The sequence below is a fragment of the Aythya ferina genome, assembly GCF_964211825.1.
Source record: "Aythya ferina genome assembly, chromosome: 31".
NCBI lineage: Eukaryota > Metazoa > Chordata > Aves > Anseriformes > Anatidae > Aythya > Aythya ferina.
The window spans coordinates 1,623,585-1,637,765 of NC_140328.1; the positions used below are offsets into that span (position 1 = coordinate 1,623,585).

The 14,181-nt window shown below is 53.7% G+C and overlaps 2 protein-coding genes across 3 annotated transcripts in view; one reads left to right on the plus strand and one right to left on the minus strand.

Annotated features, from left to right (window-relative positions):
* LOC311425490 (uncharacterized protein) overlaps positions 1–14,181 on the minus strand; it is a 49,070-nt gene that overhangs the window by 18,868 nt on the left and 16,021 nt on the right. The gene's annotated exons all lie outside the window — the stretch shown is intronic.
* The window catches only part of LOC311425497 (uncharacterized protein), a 127,947-nt gene continuing 113,987 nt past the window's right edge, over positions 222–14,181 (plus strand). Inside the window, exons 1-5 of one of the 2 annotated variants that reach the window (XM_084501444.1) lie at positions 222–384; positions 1,065–1,103; positions 1,313–1,606; positions 2,204–2,242; positions 2,327–2,758. In XM_084501444.1, coding sequence (XP_084357570.1) covers positions 318–384; positions 1,065–1,103; positions 1,313–1,606; positions 2,204–2,242; positions 2,327–2,484 — 597 coding nt within the window. In that variant the 5' untranslated portion in view covers positions 222–317 and the 3' untranslated portion in view covers positions 2,485–2,758. Of the gene's footprint in view, positions 385–1,064; positions 1,104–1,312; positions 1,607–2,203; positions 2,243–2,326; positions 2,759–14,181 lie in introns of those variants that run through there. The other variant, XM_084501445.1, reaches the window with a different exon arrangement.

A 14,181-nucleotide genomic window follows, 5' to 3' on the forward strand; every position in this document is an offset into this window, starting at 1 on the left:
AACCTCTACTACACAGAACAGGAGAGCTTTGCAGGGAGGATGCTGCCTCTGAGATACACGTAAAAACAGCACAAGCTGTGGTGTGTGAGAGGAAAAAAATAATAGCAGGGGCTAACAAAAGCAGCGGATGTAGCACAGGCTGAGGCATGGCCGTCGCTGATGAGAGAGCCTCTTAGTGTGGGCCAGGCTCAAGCGGCCACAGAAAGCCCACAAGACAGGTCCCAGCTGCACTGCAAGCCTCTGTCCCACCGTCCCAGGGTCACAGCAAAGCAGAAACTAGAAGCAGACGCTGCTCCCCAAAAGCAGTGCTCCAAAAGATGCTGGGGCAGGCACCATGGGCAAGGCTGTCTCCTTCTGGCCCTGCCGTCCTGCTGCTGGTGCTCTGTGAGTTGGGGCATTGTTGGGTGTAGGGGCTGAGGGCTGGAGGGCTGTGGGTTGGACAGGCCCATGGTGGGCACACGGGATGATGGGGACAGTATTTGCGAGGGTAGCATGCAGGACTGCTGGGATTTGCTTTGGGCAGGGCATCCATCTCTCTGTGGAGTTGCTTTGGGTAAAGGAGGATTGCAATTTTTTCCACCATCTATGATGCAGACCTGAGGAAAGTGTGTTTTTTTTTCAAGTTCTTTCTTGCCAGTTGCTTGTATTGTGAGATATGCCACATGCTGGATATGTTAGAGAAATTCTCGTGACTCCATCTTGAACACAAAAACCAAGCAGCCAAAATAGTTTTGGATGTGGTTGTTGACAGCATGTGTGGGGCAGGCGTACAGTACTGCAGGGCAGAGTTGCTTTGGGGAAGGCATGATGAGGATTAGTATGCCCATATTGCAAGTCTTGACAGATGTTGCTTGTTTTAGGGAGATCTTGGGGACTCCATCTTCAACAGAAAAAACAAGCAGATGAAATGGTTTTGGAATGGTACAAAAGGAAGTGGAAACAAGTGATAGAAGGATGTAGCTGTGCAAGTTTGAACATCCAAGATGCAGGGTTTGGGGCAGGGATATGTGTTTCTGTCAGGTCTTCTCCCTTCTAAGCAAAACCCTCTGTGCCCCATGCTGCAGGTGCTGGCATGACCACCCAGGACCTCTGCAGATCCCCAGGTGAGGATGAATGTGGGCATGGGTGACAGAAGGGAGGTTTGGGGAAGGGGGAGGATGGAGGGATGTGGGGGAGGTGGAAAGAGATGGGTTTTGTTCTCTGGATGTGAACTAGTGGGAAGGAATCTCTTCCCTGTGGACAACAAAAAGCATTTTTCAGCCCCGCTGACTCTCCCACTTCAAAGAAGGGAATCCCTGCCCTTTCTCTCCAGGTGACCTCCCAGCTCCTGCCCTCATGTTGAACACCTTCAGTGCCCAGGAGGGACAAATGGTTTTGGTTCAGTGTGCCATTGATGGGCATTCTCCCATTACAAGAATTGTCTTCTGCAAGGATGGGGTGGAAACGTCCAGCCTGAAGGCCATTCAGGGGCAGCTGACCTACAACATGATGTGGAATGTCTCACTGGGAAGCACGGGCAAGTACACGTGTGGGTACCAGCTCAAGGATCAGAGCAACCAAGTGAAGAACTCTGCCCTCAGTGTCCCCCAGGACTTGGCAGTCACAGGTGAGCTGTGAAACCAGAACAGGGGAATGTGCTCCATATACCGCTAACCCCAGAGGACGAAGGGGACTGCTCAGTGTCCTCATGGCCAGTCCCCACCCAGTTCCTATGCTCTGCTATCAGTGCTCCCTGGACCCTGTCTGTGCCAGGTGAGACATAACCCTTCATCAGGGCTGTGGGGTTAGTGGGATGTGGACAGTGCAGAAGCTGGAGCTATGTGCTTCATCATACGGGGCATGGCTCAGGTGTGATTCCCCCTCGGGAGTGTTCCCCCTACTCCACAGGAGACCCTGGAGGGAGAACTATTCTCAAGAGTTGCCCTGTACCTGCAGCAGCACCTCTGCTGAGACATGGGGCTCTGCAGTGCCCATATGAAAAAACAAGGGTTGGGTATATCAATTGGCCTTGGATTGTGCCACTACTGCTCCAAGCTTTCCCTCAAACTTTTACTAACCTATGTCTGGGAATTTACATGAGCTCAGTTGTTAATGCTCACCATGTATTCAAGGAAGCAAGACACGAGCTCAGGGTCTGCTCAGCATCTGGGATTGTCCCAGCACAAAACTCCAGAAACTCAAAGCATGTTCATGTCTCCCACAGGCAGCAGCCCCTCACACAAGGCCCAGCTCCCTTCCAGAGGTGAGACTTTGCTCATCAGCCCTTCCCAGCACAGCTGTCCTCCGTGGCTTGCCTTGGTGACACTGTGACTCTGTTCTCTCACAGGGCCAGCCATGCCCCTGGAGGTCTGGATCCTGCGCTCTGCCCTCAGCCTGCTCCTGCTGCTGTCTGCCCCCATCATCACCCTCCTCCTGGAGAGATGCAGCCACGGTGCCAGTGTGGCCAGGCAGCCTGGAGACGTCCCTGTCCCCATGGAGCTCTGATGTCCCCCTGGGCTCCATACTGTCCCCAGTTTGCTCCCTCATGCTCAGAATATGCCCCCCACACATTTGCCAGACTCCCGCTGCCGTTGGTCTCAAGGCAGCTGTGGCAGCATGCCCAAGGGATGTGCTGCCACTGCTCTGCTTCCCTTGGCTCAGCGCCTGCTCTCTGCTGCCATCAAGGACTGCCACTAGATCGTGCACCCTCCCGGCTGGGTTCAACCCCAACACCCACATGGCTGCCCCTCCTGCACTCAGAATCACATCTTGACCGCGGGATCCATTTGCTGAGGCGATCGGCTCCGGGGCAGACGTGTTCTGCAGCGGAGCAGGGGACCGAGGCGGGCAGGGCTTTTTGTCCGGCATCGAGGCCACTCGGGGGAGCCGCCGGGACCCGGCTGTCCTCGCGAGGGAGGCTGACGAGGCGAGGGCGGAGCCAGCAGCGCCCCCTCCCAGGCTGTTTAGAAGCTGCCCCTAGGGAGCGCGAGCGACCAGGAGCGCGGCGAACAGGACGGGCAAACAGGGCGTGGCACGTCGAAGGGCGTGGCAGTTTGCGCGGCAGTTCGCGCGGGCAGGGCGAGCGGGGGGCCCATCGTCGCTCTGTTGCAGCTGCCTCTCCCTTCGGTGCTTGTAACCTGCTTGCGTAGAACCTGACCATGGTATCGACCAGGCAGAAAACCGTGGCCTCCGCATCTCGTGAGGCATCTCCAGCCACGGTCGCCAGTGTGGCTACTCAGACGGAGGGCTCGGGGAAACACGCAGCCGTCCAGGTCCTGGGCTGCAGAGTGTGCCCCAGCCTTTTGTCGGTTTCCGACAGCAGTGGTAGGTATGCCTGTGGGAGGTGTGCCCAGGTTGAAGAACTGCTCAGCCAGGTAGCGGAGCTCCGGGAGGAGGTGAACAGGCTCAGGAGCATCAGGGAATCAGAGAGGGAAATTGACTGGTGGAGGTGTACTCTACCCTCTCTGAGGCAGGCTCACGAGACTGCCACAGCACAGGCGTCTCCTGTTACGCAGAAGACGGAGGTTCCCTCCTCCAGCCAGGCAGCGGGAGGAGACCTAGATCAAGGGGGGGAATGGAGGCAGGTGCCTATTCGGGGTGGTAGGCGAGCCCTCTCTCTGCCCACCTCACCTTCTCATCTACCCTTAAATAATCGATATGAAGGACTAGAACAAGACAATCTAAATGACAAAGTAGACAAACACCCGTCCCAGTTGGAGGGGGCGCCTAAGACAATGCGACCTACACATCGCATTGCCACATCATCCTTCAAAAAAGAAAGAAGGGCTATTGTTATGGGGGGCTCCCTCCTGAAAGGGACAGAGGGACCGATATGCCGACCGGACCCAACCCGCAGAGAAGTCTGTTGCCTCCATGGGGCTCGGGTGAGAGACTTTGCCAAGAAAGTCAAGCGCCTGGTACGGCCCACTGACTACTACCCGCTACTGGTCTTTCAGGCTGGTAGCGATGAAGTAGCAACGAGAAGTCCGAAGGCGATCAAAAGAGACTTTAGGGATTTGGGGCGACTACTTCGAGGATCAGGGGCGCAGGTGGTGTTTGCCTCTGTCCTTCCAATAGGGGGGATCGAAGCTGAAAGACGTACTGTTCGCATAAACTCGTGGCTTCGAGACTGGTGTGACGGGCAGAATTTCGGTTTCTTTGATCATGGGAAGGTCTACGCTACACCGGGCCTGATGGCACCGGATGGGATGCGCCTCTCTTGGAGGGGGGTAAGGATCTTAGGTCAGGAGTTGGCAGGGCTGATAGATAGGGCTTTAAACTAGAGTCGAAGGGGGAAGGGGCTAAAACCAGGCGCGCCGGTGAAGACCTAAGGGATGGTACGCTAGACTCAGAGGGGCTGTGTGCCAGTGGGGTCCTTTGGTCAGATCCACAAGGTGCTGAGTGTAAGGAGACGCACCTGAAGTGCTTTTACACAAACGCACGCAGTATGAGGAATAAAATAGATGAGCTAGAAGTCCTGGCCCAGTCCCGCAACTACGACATCATCGGCATAAGCGAAACCTGGTGGGATGAATCCTGTGACTGGGGTGTTGCGATAGATGGTTACAGGCTCTTCAGGAGGGACAGGCAGGGTAGGCGAGGTGGTGGGGTGGCGATGTATGTGAAGCAGGGGCTGGACTGTGTGGAACTTCAGGTCGGCAATGGCAAAGTTGAGAGCCTCTGGGTAAGGATCAAGGGACGAACGAATAAAGGGGATGTCGTTGTGGGAGTCTATTACAGACCGCCTGGCCAGGATGATAGCGCCGATAAATTATTCTTTACAGAACTAAGAGAGGCCTCGAGATTAACTCCCCTTGTCCTTATGGGGGACTTCAACTTGCCGGACGTTAACTGGGAGTGCCACAAGGCTGACATGAGCAAGTCCAGGAGGTTCATGAAGCACCTAGATGATAACTTCTTGGTGCAGGTGCTAACGGAGCCAACTAGGAAAGGTGCCCTCCTAGACCTGTTGCTAGAAAACAGAGAGGGTCTGGTGGGAGATGTGGTGATTGGTGGCCGCCTCGGTCATAGCGACCATGAAGTGGTTGAGTTCAAAATTTATGGTGACAGAAGGAAAAGTGCCACCAAAACCTCATCCCTAGATATGGGGAAAGCGGACTTCAGGCTGCTCAGGGAACTAGTCAGTAAGGTCCCCTGGGAAACTGCTCTTGAAGCCTCGATGTCCACCAGTGCTGGTCACTCTTTAAGCGATGCCTCCTAGAAGCACAAGATAAGGCAATTCCAAAATATCGCAAGTCAGGCAGGCGGGGCAGGAGGCCGGCGTGGCTGACCAGGAACGTTCTAATGGAGATTAGGCGGAAACAGAGAGTGTTTCGCTACTGGAAGGAGGGCCAGGCGTCATGGAAAGAATACAGGGATGCTGTTCGTGTTTGTAGGGAGAAAGTTCGAGTGGCCAAAGCACAGCTAGAGTTGAAGCTGGCTGTGTCTGTGAGAGAAAATAAAAAGGGTTTTTTTAGATATGTAAATGGAAAAAGGAGAACTAAAGAATACATAGGGCCGCTCCTTGATAGGGAAGGTCTCCTCACAGACGATGACATAGGCAAAGCAGAGACGCTTAACGCCTTCTTTGCCTCTGTCTTCAATGCCGATGATGGGCTTCGGGACCCAGGGTGCCCTGAGCTGGAGGGCCGGGACGGTGGGGATGACAAACTCCCAGCTGACCCTGAACGTGTGCGGGATTTGCTACTCCACCTGGATCCCTACAAGTCCATGGGTCCGGATGGGATTCATCCCCGGGTGCTGAAAGAGCTGGCGGATGTCATCGCGGAACCTCTATCAATTATTTTTCAACGATCCTGGGAATTTGGAGAGGTCCCGGTAGACTGGAAGCTGGCAAATGTTGTGCCGATTTTCAAGAAGGGTCAGAAAGAAGACCCTAGCAATTACAGGCCTGTCAGTCTCACGTCAGTGCCTGGTAAAATCATGGAGAAGTTGGTTCTCGAACTTATTGAGGCGCACCTGGGGGACAAAGCAGTCATTGGTCCCAGCCAGCATGGGTTTGTGAAGGGTAGGTCCTGCCTAACTAACCTGATTTCCTTTTATGATAAGATCACCCGTATGGTGGACCAAGGGAAACCAGCTGATGTGATTTTTTTGGACTTCAGCAAGGCTTTTGACACGGTTTCCCATAGGATCCTACTGGACAAAATGTCCACCATACAGCTAAATAAAAACATCATACGATGGGTGAGCAATTGGCTAACGGGCAGGGCCCAAAGGGTTATGGTAAATGGAGCTGCGTCAGGCTGGCGGGCGGTCACCAGTGGGGTCCCTCAAGGCTCCATTTTAGGGCCGGTACTTTTCAATATTTTTATAAACGATCTGGATGTAGGAATAGAGGGTATTTTGAGCAAGTTTGCTGATGACACCAAACTTGGAGGAGTTGTGGACTCAAATGAGGGCGTAAAGGCCTTGCAGAGGGATCTGGATAGGTTGGAGAGCTGGGCGATCACCAACCGCATGAAGTTCAATAAGAGCAAGTGCCGGGTCCTGCACCTGGGACGGGGAAACCCTGGCTGCACGTACAGACTGGGCAATGAGATGCTGGAGAGCAGCCTAGAAGAGAGGGATCTGGGGGTCGTGGTAGACAGCAAGTTGAATATGAGCCAGCAGTGTGCCCTGCCAGCCAGGAGGGCCAATCGTATCCTGGGGTGCATCAAGCACGGCATCACTAGTAGGTCAAGGGAGGTGATTGTCCCGCTCTACTCTGCGCTGGTGCGGCCTCACCTCGAGTACTGTGTGCAGTTCTGGGCACCACAGTATAAAAAGGACATGAAACTGTTGGAAAGTGTCCAGAGGAGGGCTACGAAGATGGTGAAAGGCCTTGAGGGGAAGACGTACGAGGAACGGCTGAGGTCACTGGGCCTGTTCAGCCTGGAGAAGAGGAGGCTGAGGGGGGACCTCATCACAGTCTACAACTTCCTCGTAAGGGGGTGTCGAGAGGCAGGAGACCTTTTCTCCATTAACGCTAGTGACAGGACCCGCGGGAATGGGGTTAAGCTGAGGCAGGGGAAATTTAGGCTGGACGTCAGGAGGGGGTTCTTCACAGAGAGGGTGGTTGCACACTGGAACAGGCTCCCCAGGGAAGTGGTCACTGCACCGAGCCTATCTGAATTTAAGAAGAGATTGGACTGTGAACTTAGGCACATGGTCTGAACTTTTGGGTAGACCTGTGCGGTGTCAAGAGTTGGACTTGATGATCCTTAAGGGTCCCTTCCAACTCAGGATATTCTATGATTCTATGATTCTATGATCCACCTCTGCATGCTGGGAGAACATAAGGGGAAGGAGTCATGGCTGCACCACCAGGCATTAATGCTCTGCATCTCCTGCATCACTCCAGCACCTCCCTGTGCCCAAGATGATGCCAGCCGCAATGGGCACATCCCCAGGTGGTTACGGTACTTCTTCTGGAGGCACCATATTGGGCACTGGCCCTGTGGGAGGCGATTTATAAAGAATGGGTTCAGAATGCACCAGCTGATGTTTTTGCTCTGTATTTAAGAGGGAAGCCAGTGAGCAGAGCTGGGAGAGCTCCTCTATGACTGCTGTGTGGGGCCATGTGTCCTGTGAGGAAGCTGCTTTTCCCTGTGCCATGCCACACAAGTGTTCCCCTACTTGCTGCCATTGTCCTGGCAGATGTGACATGGAAAAATGCCGATGTGAGGATGGCTGAGGCCATGTAGATGACCAGAGAGTGGCCATGCCTGGCCCCATGAACCCCACACCTGTCCCTCTGCACCCCACACCCATCCGTCCCTGTGCTGGGTCTCCTGGCTATCAATGCACCGTCCCCAGGAGACAGCCCTGAGCAGGGATGTTGTGCACAGGGGTATCCAGCTGTGGGGCAGGTGGGGATGGGGTCTCAGCATGGCTGGCCCCCACACCCACAGACCATCCCCAGCCTTGCACTATGGGCTTTTAGACATTCCACACCAATACCTGGAAGGAGCCAAGATGTCCCTTCATTGCAGCTCCCAGTGCTGACATCTGGGGCCTTGGTATGCAGTGGGGGACTCTGGGACAAGATGGGTGCAGGCAGGAGTGGAGCTGCTCAGCTGGGAGGCATAAGGCTGCAAGACTACACGGAAGGCGTAGGGGAAAGGAAAATGGTTTGAAAACTCAGCAAGAGCTGCTTGGAGGCAGAGCTGGAGGGGACGTGGTTTTCAGGCTCCTTCCTGCAAGGAAATTCCCTCACCTCTCCAACCCCCATCAACACACTTGTCTCACAGTTTCCTTCAGGCCCATGCATTCATGTTTCACAGCATAAGCCTCCAGGAAACTTTTCCTAAAAGGGAAGAAATGGAGTTAGGTGCAAGGAGCTACTCCCTCACTCCCATACAGCCTCCAGCCCTCCCTCGTGATTGAATGCCCATTGTGGTGTCAGCTGCAGACTTGCTGAGGGTAACCTCTGCCCCAGCATCCTCAGAGTAATACCACTGTTGAATTCAATTGGACGTCATTTGGACCCTTGGGGTACACCACTAATTAGTGTCTTTCAACTAGACTTTTCAGCACTGATCACCCTCCTTGGGGTTGAGCCCTTCCATCAGTTTTCAGTCCACCCTGCCCTCTGCTCTTTCAGCTCAGACATCAACAGTTTGTCTATGAGAATCTTGGGGGAAACACTGTCATAGGCCTTCGTGAAGTGCAGGCAGGCAAGATGCATGCTCTCCCCTTGTCTACTAGGACAGTCGTTTCATCACAGAGGGTTGTTGGCTTGGCCATGCACGACTTCCCCTTGCTGAATTCCTGCTGGCTACTCCTGATGATTGGTTTGTCCTCCAGGTTCCTGGAAATGCTTCCCTGGATGAGTTATTCCCTCACCTCCCAGAGATGGAGGTGATCTGACAGGCCTCTAGTTCCCCAGGCCCTCCTCCTTGCCATTCAGGAAGAAGTAGAGTTTGCTTCCCTTCAGTTTTTGGGCCCTTCTCCCACTCGCCTTGACCCATCAAGGATGATTGAGTGGCCTCACAATGACATCTGCCAGCTCCTTCAGCACTCAAGGGTGACTCCTGCAGGCCCTCTGTTCCTCTCAGAAGGGAAGTGGGATAGGTAGGGAGGGAGCTTGCCCATCATGCCCAAGTAGGACTCGCTTCCACCCCTCCTCGTCTATTTGGCACTCTCCCCCTGCCTGATAGTGACAGGGCAGGGGCTCCACCACCCTTTGGGAGCATCCTCTGGGCACCCTTCTCTCTGGCACACCAGGGAGTTACTCCACCACGCAATCTCTTGGGAAACCAAGTAGTAAAAAGTTGTAGTTGTTCATGTTGGAAAGTACAAGCTGCAGGCTTTGGAGCTGGAATATGTGGTTGTGTCTGGTTTTGATCCTTCTAAGCAAAACCCTCTGTGCCCCATGCTGCAGGTGCTGACATGACTACCTAGGACCTCTGCAGATACCCCAGTGAGGGTGAGAGTGGGAATGAGTGACAGAAGGGACGTGAGATTAGGGTGGAGACGGGAAGAGATGGGTTTTGTTCTCTGGGTGTGTACTCCTGGGAAGGAATCTCTCTCCTGTGTGCAACACAAAACATTTTTCAGCCCTACTGACTCTCCCAATTGAAAGAGGGGAATCCCTGCCCTTTCCCTCCAGGTGACCTCCCAGCTCCTGCCCTCATGTTGAACGTGACATGGCTGGTCCTGCCATTGGGTTCAAGGCAGCTGGGGCAGCATGCCCAAGGGTTGTGCTGCCACTGCTCTGCTTCCCTTGGCTCAGACCCTGCTCTCTGCTCACACCAAGGACTGCCACTGCATCGTGCACCCTCACGGCTGAGTTCAACCCCAGAACCCACATGGCTTCGCCCCTACCTACAGAATCACATCTTCAATGCGGGATCCTCCTCTGCATATCAGGAGAACATGAGGGGATGGAGTCATGGCTGCACGCCCAGGTAGCCATGCTCTGCAACTCCTGCATCACTCCAGCACCTACCTGTGCCCAAGGTGATGCCGGCCGCAATGGGCACATCCCCAGGTGATTACAGTGCCCTGTGTGGCAGCACTTTGGTGGGTATTGGTTCTGTGGGAGGCGAGTCATAAAGGATTGGTTCAGAATGCACCAGGCTCCTTCCTGCAAGGACAGTCCCTCACCTCCCATGCCCTCAACAAAGCACAGCTTTCTTCAGGCCCATGCATGCATGTTTCACAGCACAAGCCTCCAGGATACTCTTCCTGGAAGGGAATATACAGAGTTGGGTGCAAGAAGCTACTCCCTCATTCCCATACAGCCTCCAACCCTCCTAATGGAGTAAATCGCCATTGTGGTGTCAGCTGCAAATTTGCTGAGGGCAACCTTGTCCCAGCATCCTGAGACTAATGCAGATGTTGAATGGAATTGGTCATAATTTGGATCCCTGGAGTTCATCACTAGTTAGCAGCCTTCAACTAGACTTTGTAGCACTGTTCACCTTTCGTCAGGTTCTGCTATTCCAACAGTTTTCAGTCCACCCCAGTGTCTGCTCATTCAGGCCAGGTGTCAATAACTTCTCTATAAGGATGTTAGGGTAGACAGTGTCAGAGGCCTTGCATTCCAAGATCCATGCTCTCCCCTCATCTACCAACACAGTCATTTCATCACAGAAGACTTTTGGGTTGTCCAAGCATAGATACCTCTTGCTGAATTCCTGCTGACTACTCCTGATGATTTGCCTGTCCTCCAAGTGCCTGGAAGTGCTTTCCTGGATGAACTGCTCCCTCACCTTCCAGGGATGGAGGTGATCTGACAGGTCTCTACCTCCCCAGGCCCTCCTTCTTGCCATCCAGGAAGAAGCAGAGCTTGCTTCCCTCCAGTGTTTGGGCCCTTCTCCCACTTGCCTTGACCCATCAAGGATGATGGAGAGTGGTCTCACAATGACATCTGCCAGCTCCTTCAGCACTCAGGGGTGACTCCTAGCAAGGACCGTGGCCTTCTATCTGCTCAGTTGCCTGAACCATTGCCCCGCCTGATCCTCCTTCACCAAGGGGACACCTTCCTTGCTGCAGTCCTTGTTCCTGCCTTCTGGGAGATGAAGTTCCTGAAGCGAGGTCTTGCTAGTACAGTCCTAGCCAAGAAAGGCATTTGGTACTTGTGTCTTCTCTCCTCTGAACCACAATAGTGGTTTCACTCACCTGGACAGGCTCTACTATTACTGGTCTCACTCCCCATCCTGAAAGAGAAAGGGGGTGAAAATACAATGAAATGGGCTCAACAGTTGAGATAAGAACAGGGAGATCACACAAGGTTTATTGTCACAGGCAAAACCGGCTCACAATAGGGAGATTAATGAAATTCATTACCTGTTATTATTAGCAAGCTAGAGCAGTAAGAAACAAAGAGAAAAAAAAAATAAAAGCAAACAAATATACCTTCATGACATCCATCTTCTTCCACCTCCTACCTCCAAGAGATGTAGGGGAAGGAAGAAGGAATGGGGGCTGCGGTCAGTCTGTAAAGCTTCGTCTCCGCCGCTCCTCCACACTCACTCTCTGCCCCTGCTCCAAGGGAATTTCCTCCCCCAGGATGCTATACTTCCAAGCTGATCTTGCATGGGCTTCCCACAGTCAGCAGCTCTTCAAGATCTGCTCCATCACGGGTCCCCCATGGGCAGCATCTCCTCCCAAACCCCTGCTCCTGCGTGGGATCCTCTCCATGGACTGCAGCTCCAGCCCGGGGCCTGCTCCTGTGGAGTCTCTCCATGGGCCACAGCCTCCTCCAGGACACAGCCACCTGCTCCACCGGGGGCTCCTCTATGGACTGCAGCATGGAGATCTGCTCCATGTGGGTCCCATGGGTGCAGGGGGACAGTCTGCTCCATCAGGGGTCTCTCCACAGGCTGCAGGGGAACATGTGCTGCGTGCCTGGAGCACCTCCTGCCCTCCTGCTGCACTGACCTTAGTGCCTTCAGGGCTGGTTCTCACTCCTCCCTCTGCCACCTGTTGTTGTACAGCAGGTTTTCTTCTCGTCTTAAATATGCTCTCACAGAGACAGGCAAACAAAATGGATTATGGGCTTGGCTTTGGCCTCCAGCAGGTCCCTTGGAGCAGTCTGACACTGGCCCTTTTCAAATAAGGGGCAGCTTCTGGACTTCTCAACGATGTCACCTCTGCAGACGCCAGCTACTAAACCCTTGCCCTGTAAACCCAACGCAGCTGCAGAATGCAGACCACAGTTTGCTTTCCCTTGGACGGGTGTCCAGTACACCTGCAATGGAAGGTGCCAGGGGTGCAAACACAGCCTTGCCATTTGCCATGCAGTAATGCAGATGGCTGTGAGACAAGGGCAGGCTCCTGAGCACCTGCAGTGCATTGATGGCAGCCTCATATGGGGCAGCAAAGCAGATGAAGTCTTTGAGAAAGGGATGAAAATTATCCAAATTCTTCTGAAGGCTGGTTTTGCCATTGACCAGAGTGAAGTCAAGGGACCTGCACAAGGACCTGAAACTTGGGTGTAAAATGGCAAGGTGGATGTTGCTATACCCCACTGGGTGAAGTCAGTGAGGTAACAAATGCGTCCCCATCAGCTAAAAGGAAAGAAACACAAGGTTTCCTAGGCCTTGTGGGTTTCTGGAGAAGGCATATTACATCCTGAAGGGAGCTTCTGAGCCCTCCCTAAGAAGTAACCTGAAAGAAGAGCACTTGGAAGTGGGAAGAGGTGAAAGTGGGTGTTCAAAAGGCTGCAGTGGGAGCCCTTGGGCCTATGTGTACAGGCCCAGCTGTGACAGTGGTGCTTCACACTGCAGGTGGGGAAAATGGCCTGGCCAGGAGCCTTCGGCCGGAAAGACCAGGAGAAAGCTGAGGTTGTCCTCTGGCCTTCTGGAGCCAGGCTATTAAGGATCAGAAGCCCATGATGCTCCAAGTGCCAAAAGCGAGCCAGGGAGTCATACCCAAAGGAAATTGGTGGGCCATCAGCCCAGACACAAAGCATTCTTTGAGTCTAGCACATCCCAGGTCACTCAACAACCTCTGGAAAGATTGAGCCATACCATGGAGTGTTAAAGGCTGGAGTGAGGACATTGGGTGCAGAGGCATGGGAGCACTTGGCTGGACATTTCTGAGAAGCCACCTGGCCGCTTAACAGCAAAGCATCTTGCAAGTGGCCTGGTGCTACCCAAAGAAAGACCCTACCTCCTGTGGAATGAAAGTCCCGGCAGTGCCCCTTAATAGTAGGCAATGAAATGCATTAATCTGCCTTATGCGGAGTCTCTTTTACCTGTGCTGGTCACTGGTGAGTGATCTCCCTGCCCTTATCTCAGTGCACAAGTCGTCCTTCCATCAGAGTTTCTCGCCTATTCCTTTGAGGAAGGGAATTGAGAGAGCAGCATGGGGGAGCTCAGGTGCCTTCAGGACGAAGCCTCTGCCTTTCCTGGTTGTTGTGTGGTCACATGAGGGTCAAAGTGTGGGTGCAGATGGCTCCCACATTGCTGTGCTGGCAGCAGTACAGCCCCAGCTAAGACTCCCTGAGAGTTCTTCATAAGCTGATTCACCAACAGGATGAAGGAGAAATCTGCCCACAGCCTTGGCAACTGCCCCAGAGCTCTGAAATCACTTTGGCTTTGGTGCAGGATTCCCATGATGCCATCATCTTTTGCCCAGATGTTGAAGACAAGCAGAGTGATGTGGTCAGAAGAGGGCAAAGCTGAGTGGACAACAGTCAGAAAGGCTTTGCAGGAAGGATGCTGCCCTTGAGATACTTGTTAAAACAGTGGTCTCAGAGAGGATGTGTTCAGAAGAGTGTAAAACAGTGAGCAGTGTTGGGATAAAAAGTAGATGGGCTTTACAAGGAGGATTCCGTCCCTAACAAGGAACCAAAATCAGCACGTGCTGTGGTGTCTGAGATGATAAAAATAAGAGTGAAGGCTCTGAAAATTAAACAGATACAGAAGGGTCTGAGGTAGGATCCCGCCAATTAGAGCCTGTCTTTGGGCAAGGCTCTGGCAGCCAAAGAAAGCCCACAGGAAAGGTCCCAGCAGCACTGCAAGCCTCTGTCCCACCGTCCCCAGCTCACAGCAAAGCAGACACCTGAAGCAGACGCTGCTCCCCAAAAGCAGCACCCCAAAAGATGCTGGGGCAGGTGCCGTGGGCAAGACTGTCTCCTTCTGGCCCTGCCGTCCTGCTGCTGATGCTCTGTGAGTTGGGGCATTGCTGGGTGTGGGGCCTGAGGGCTGGAGGTCTGCTGCTGTGGGCAGGAGCAGCTCCCCCAGCTCC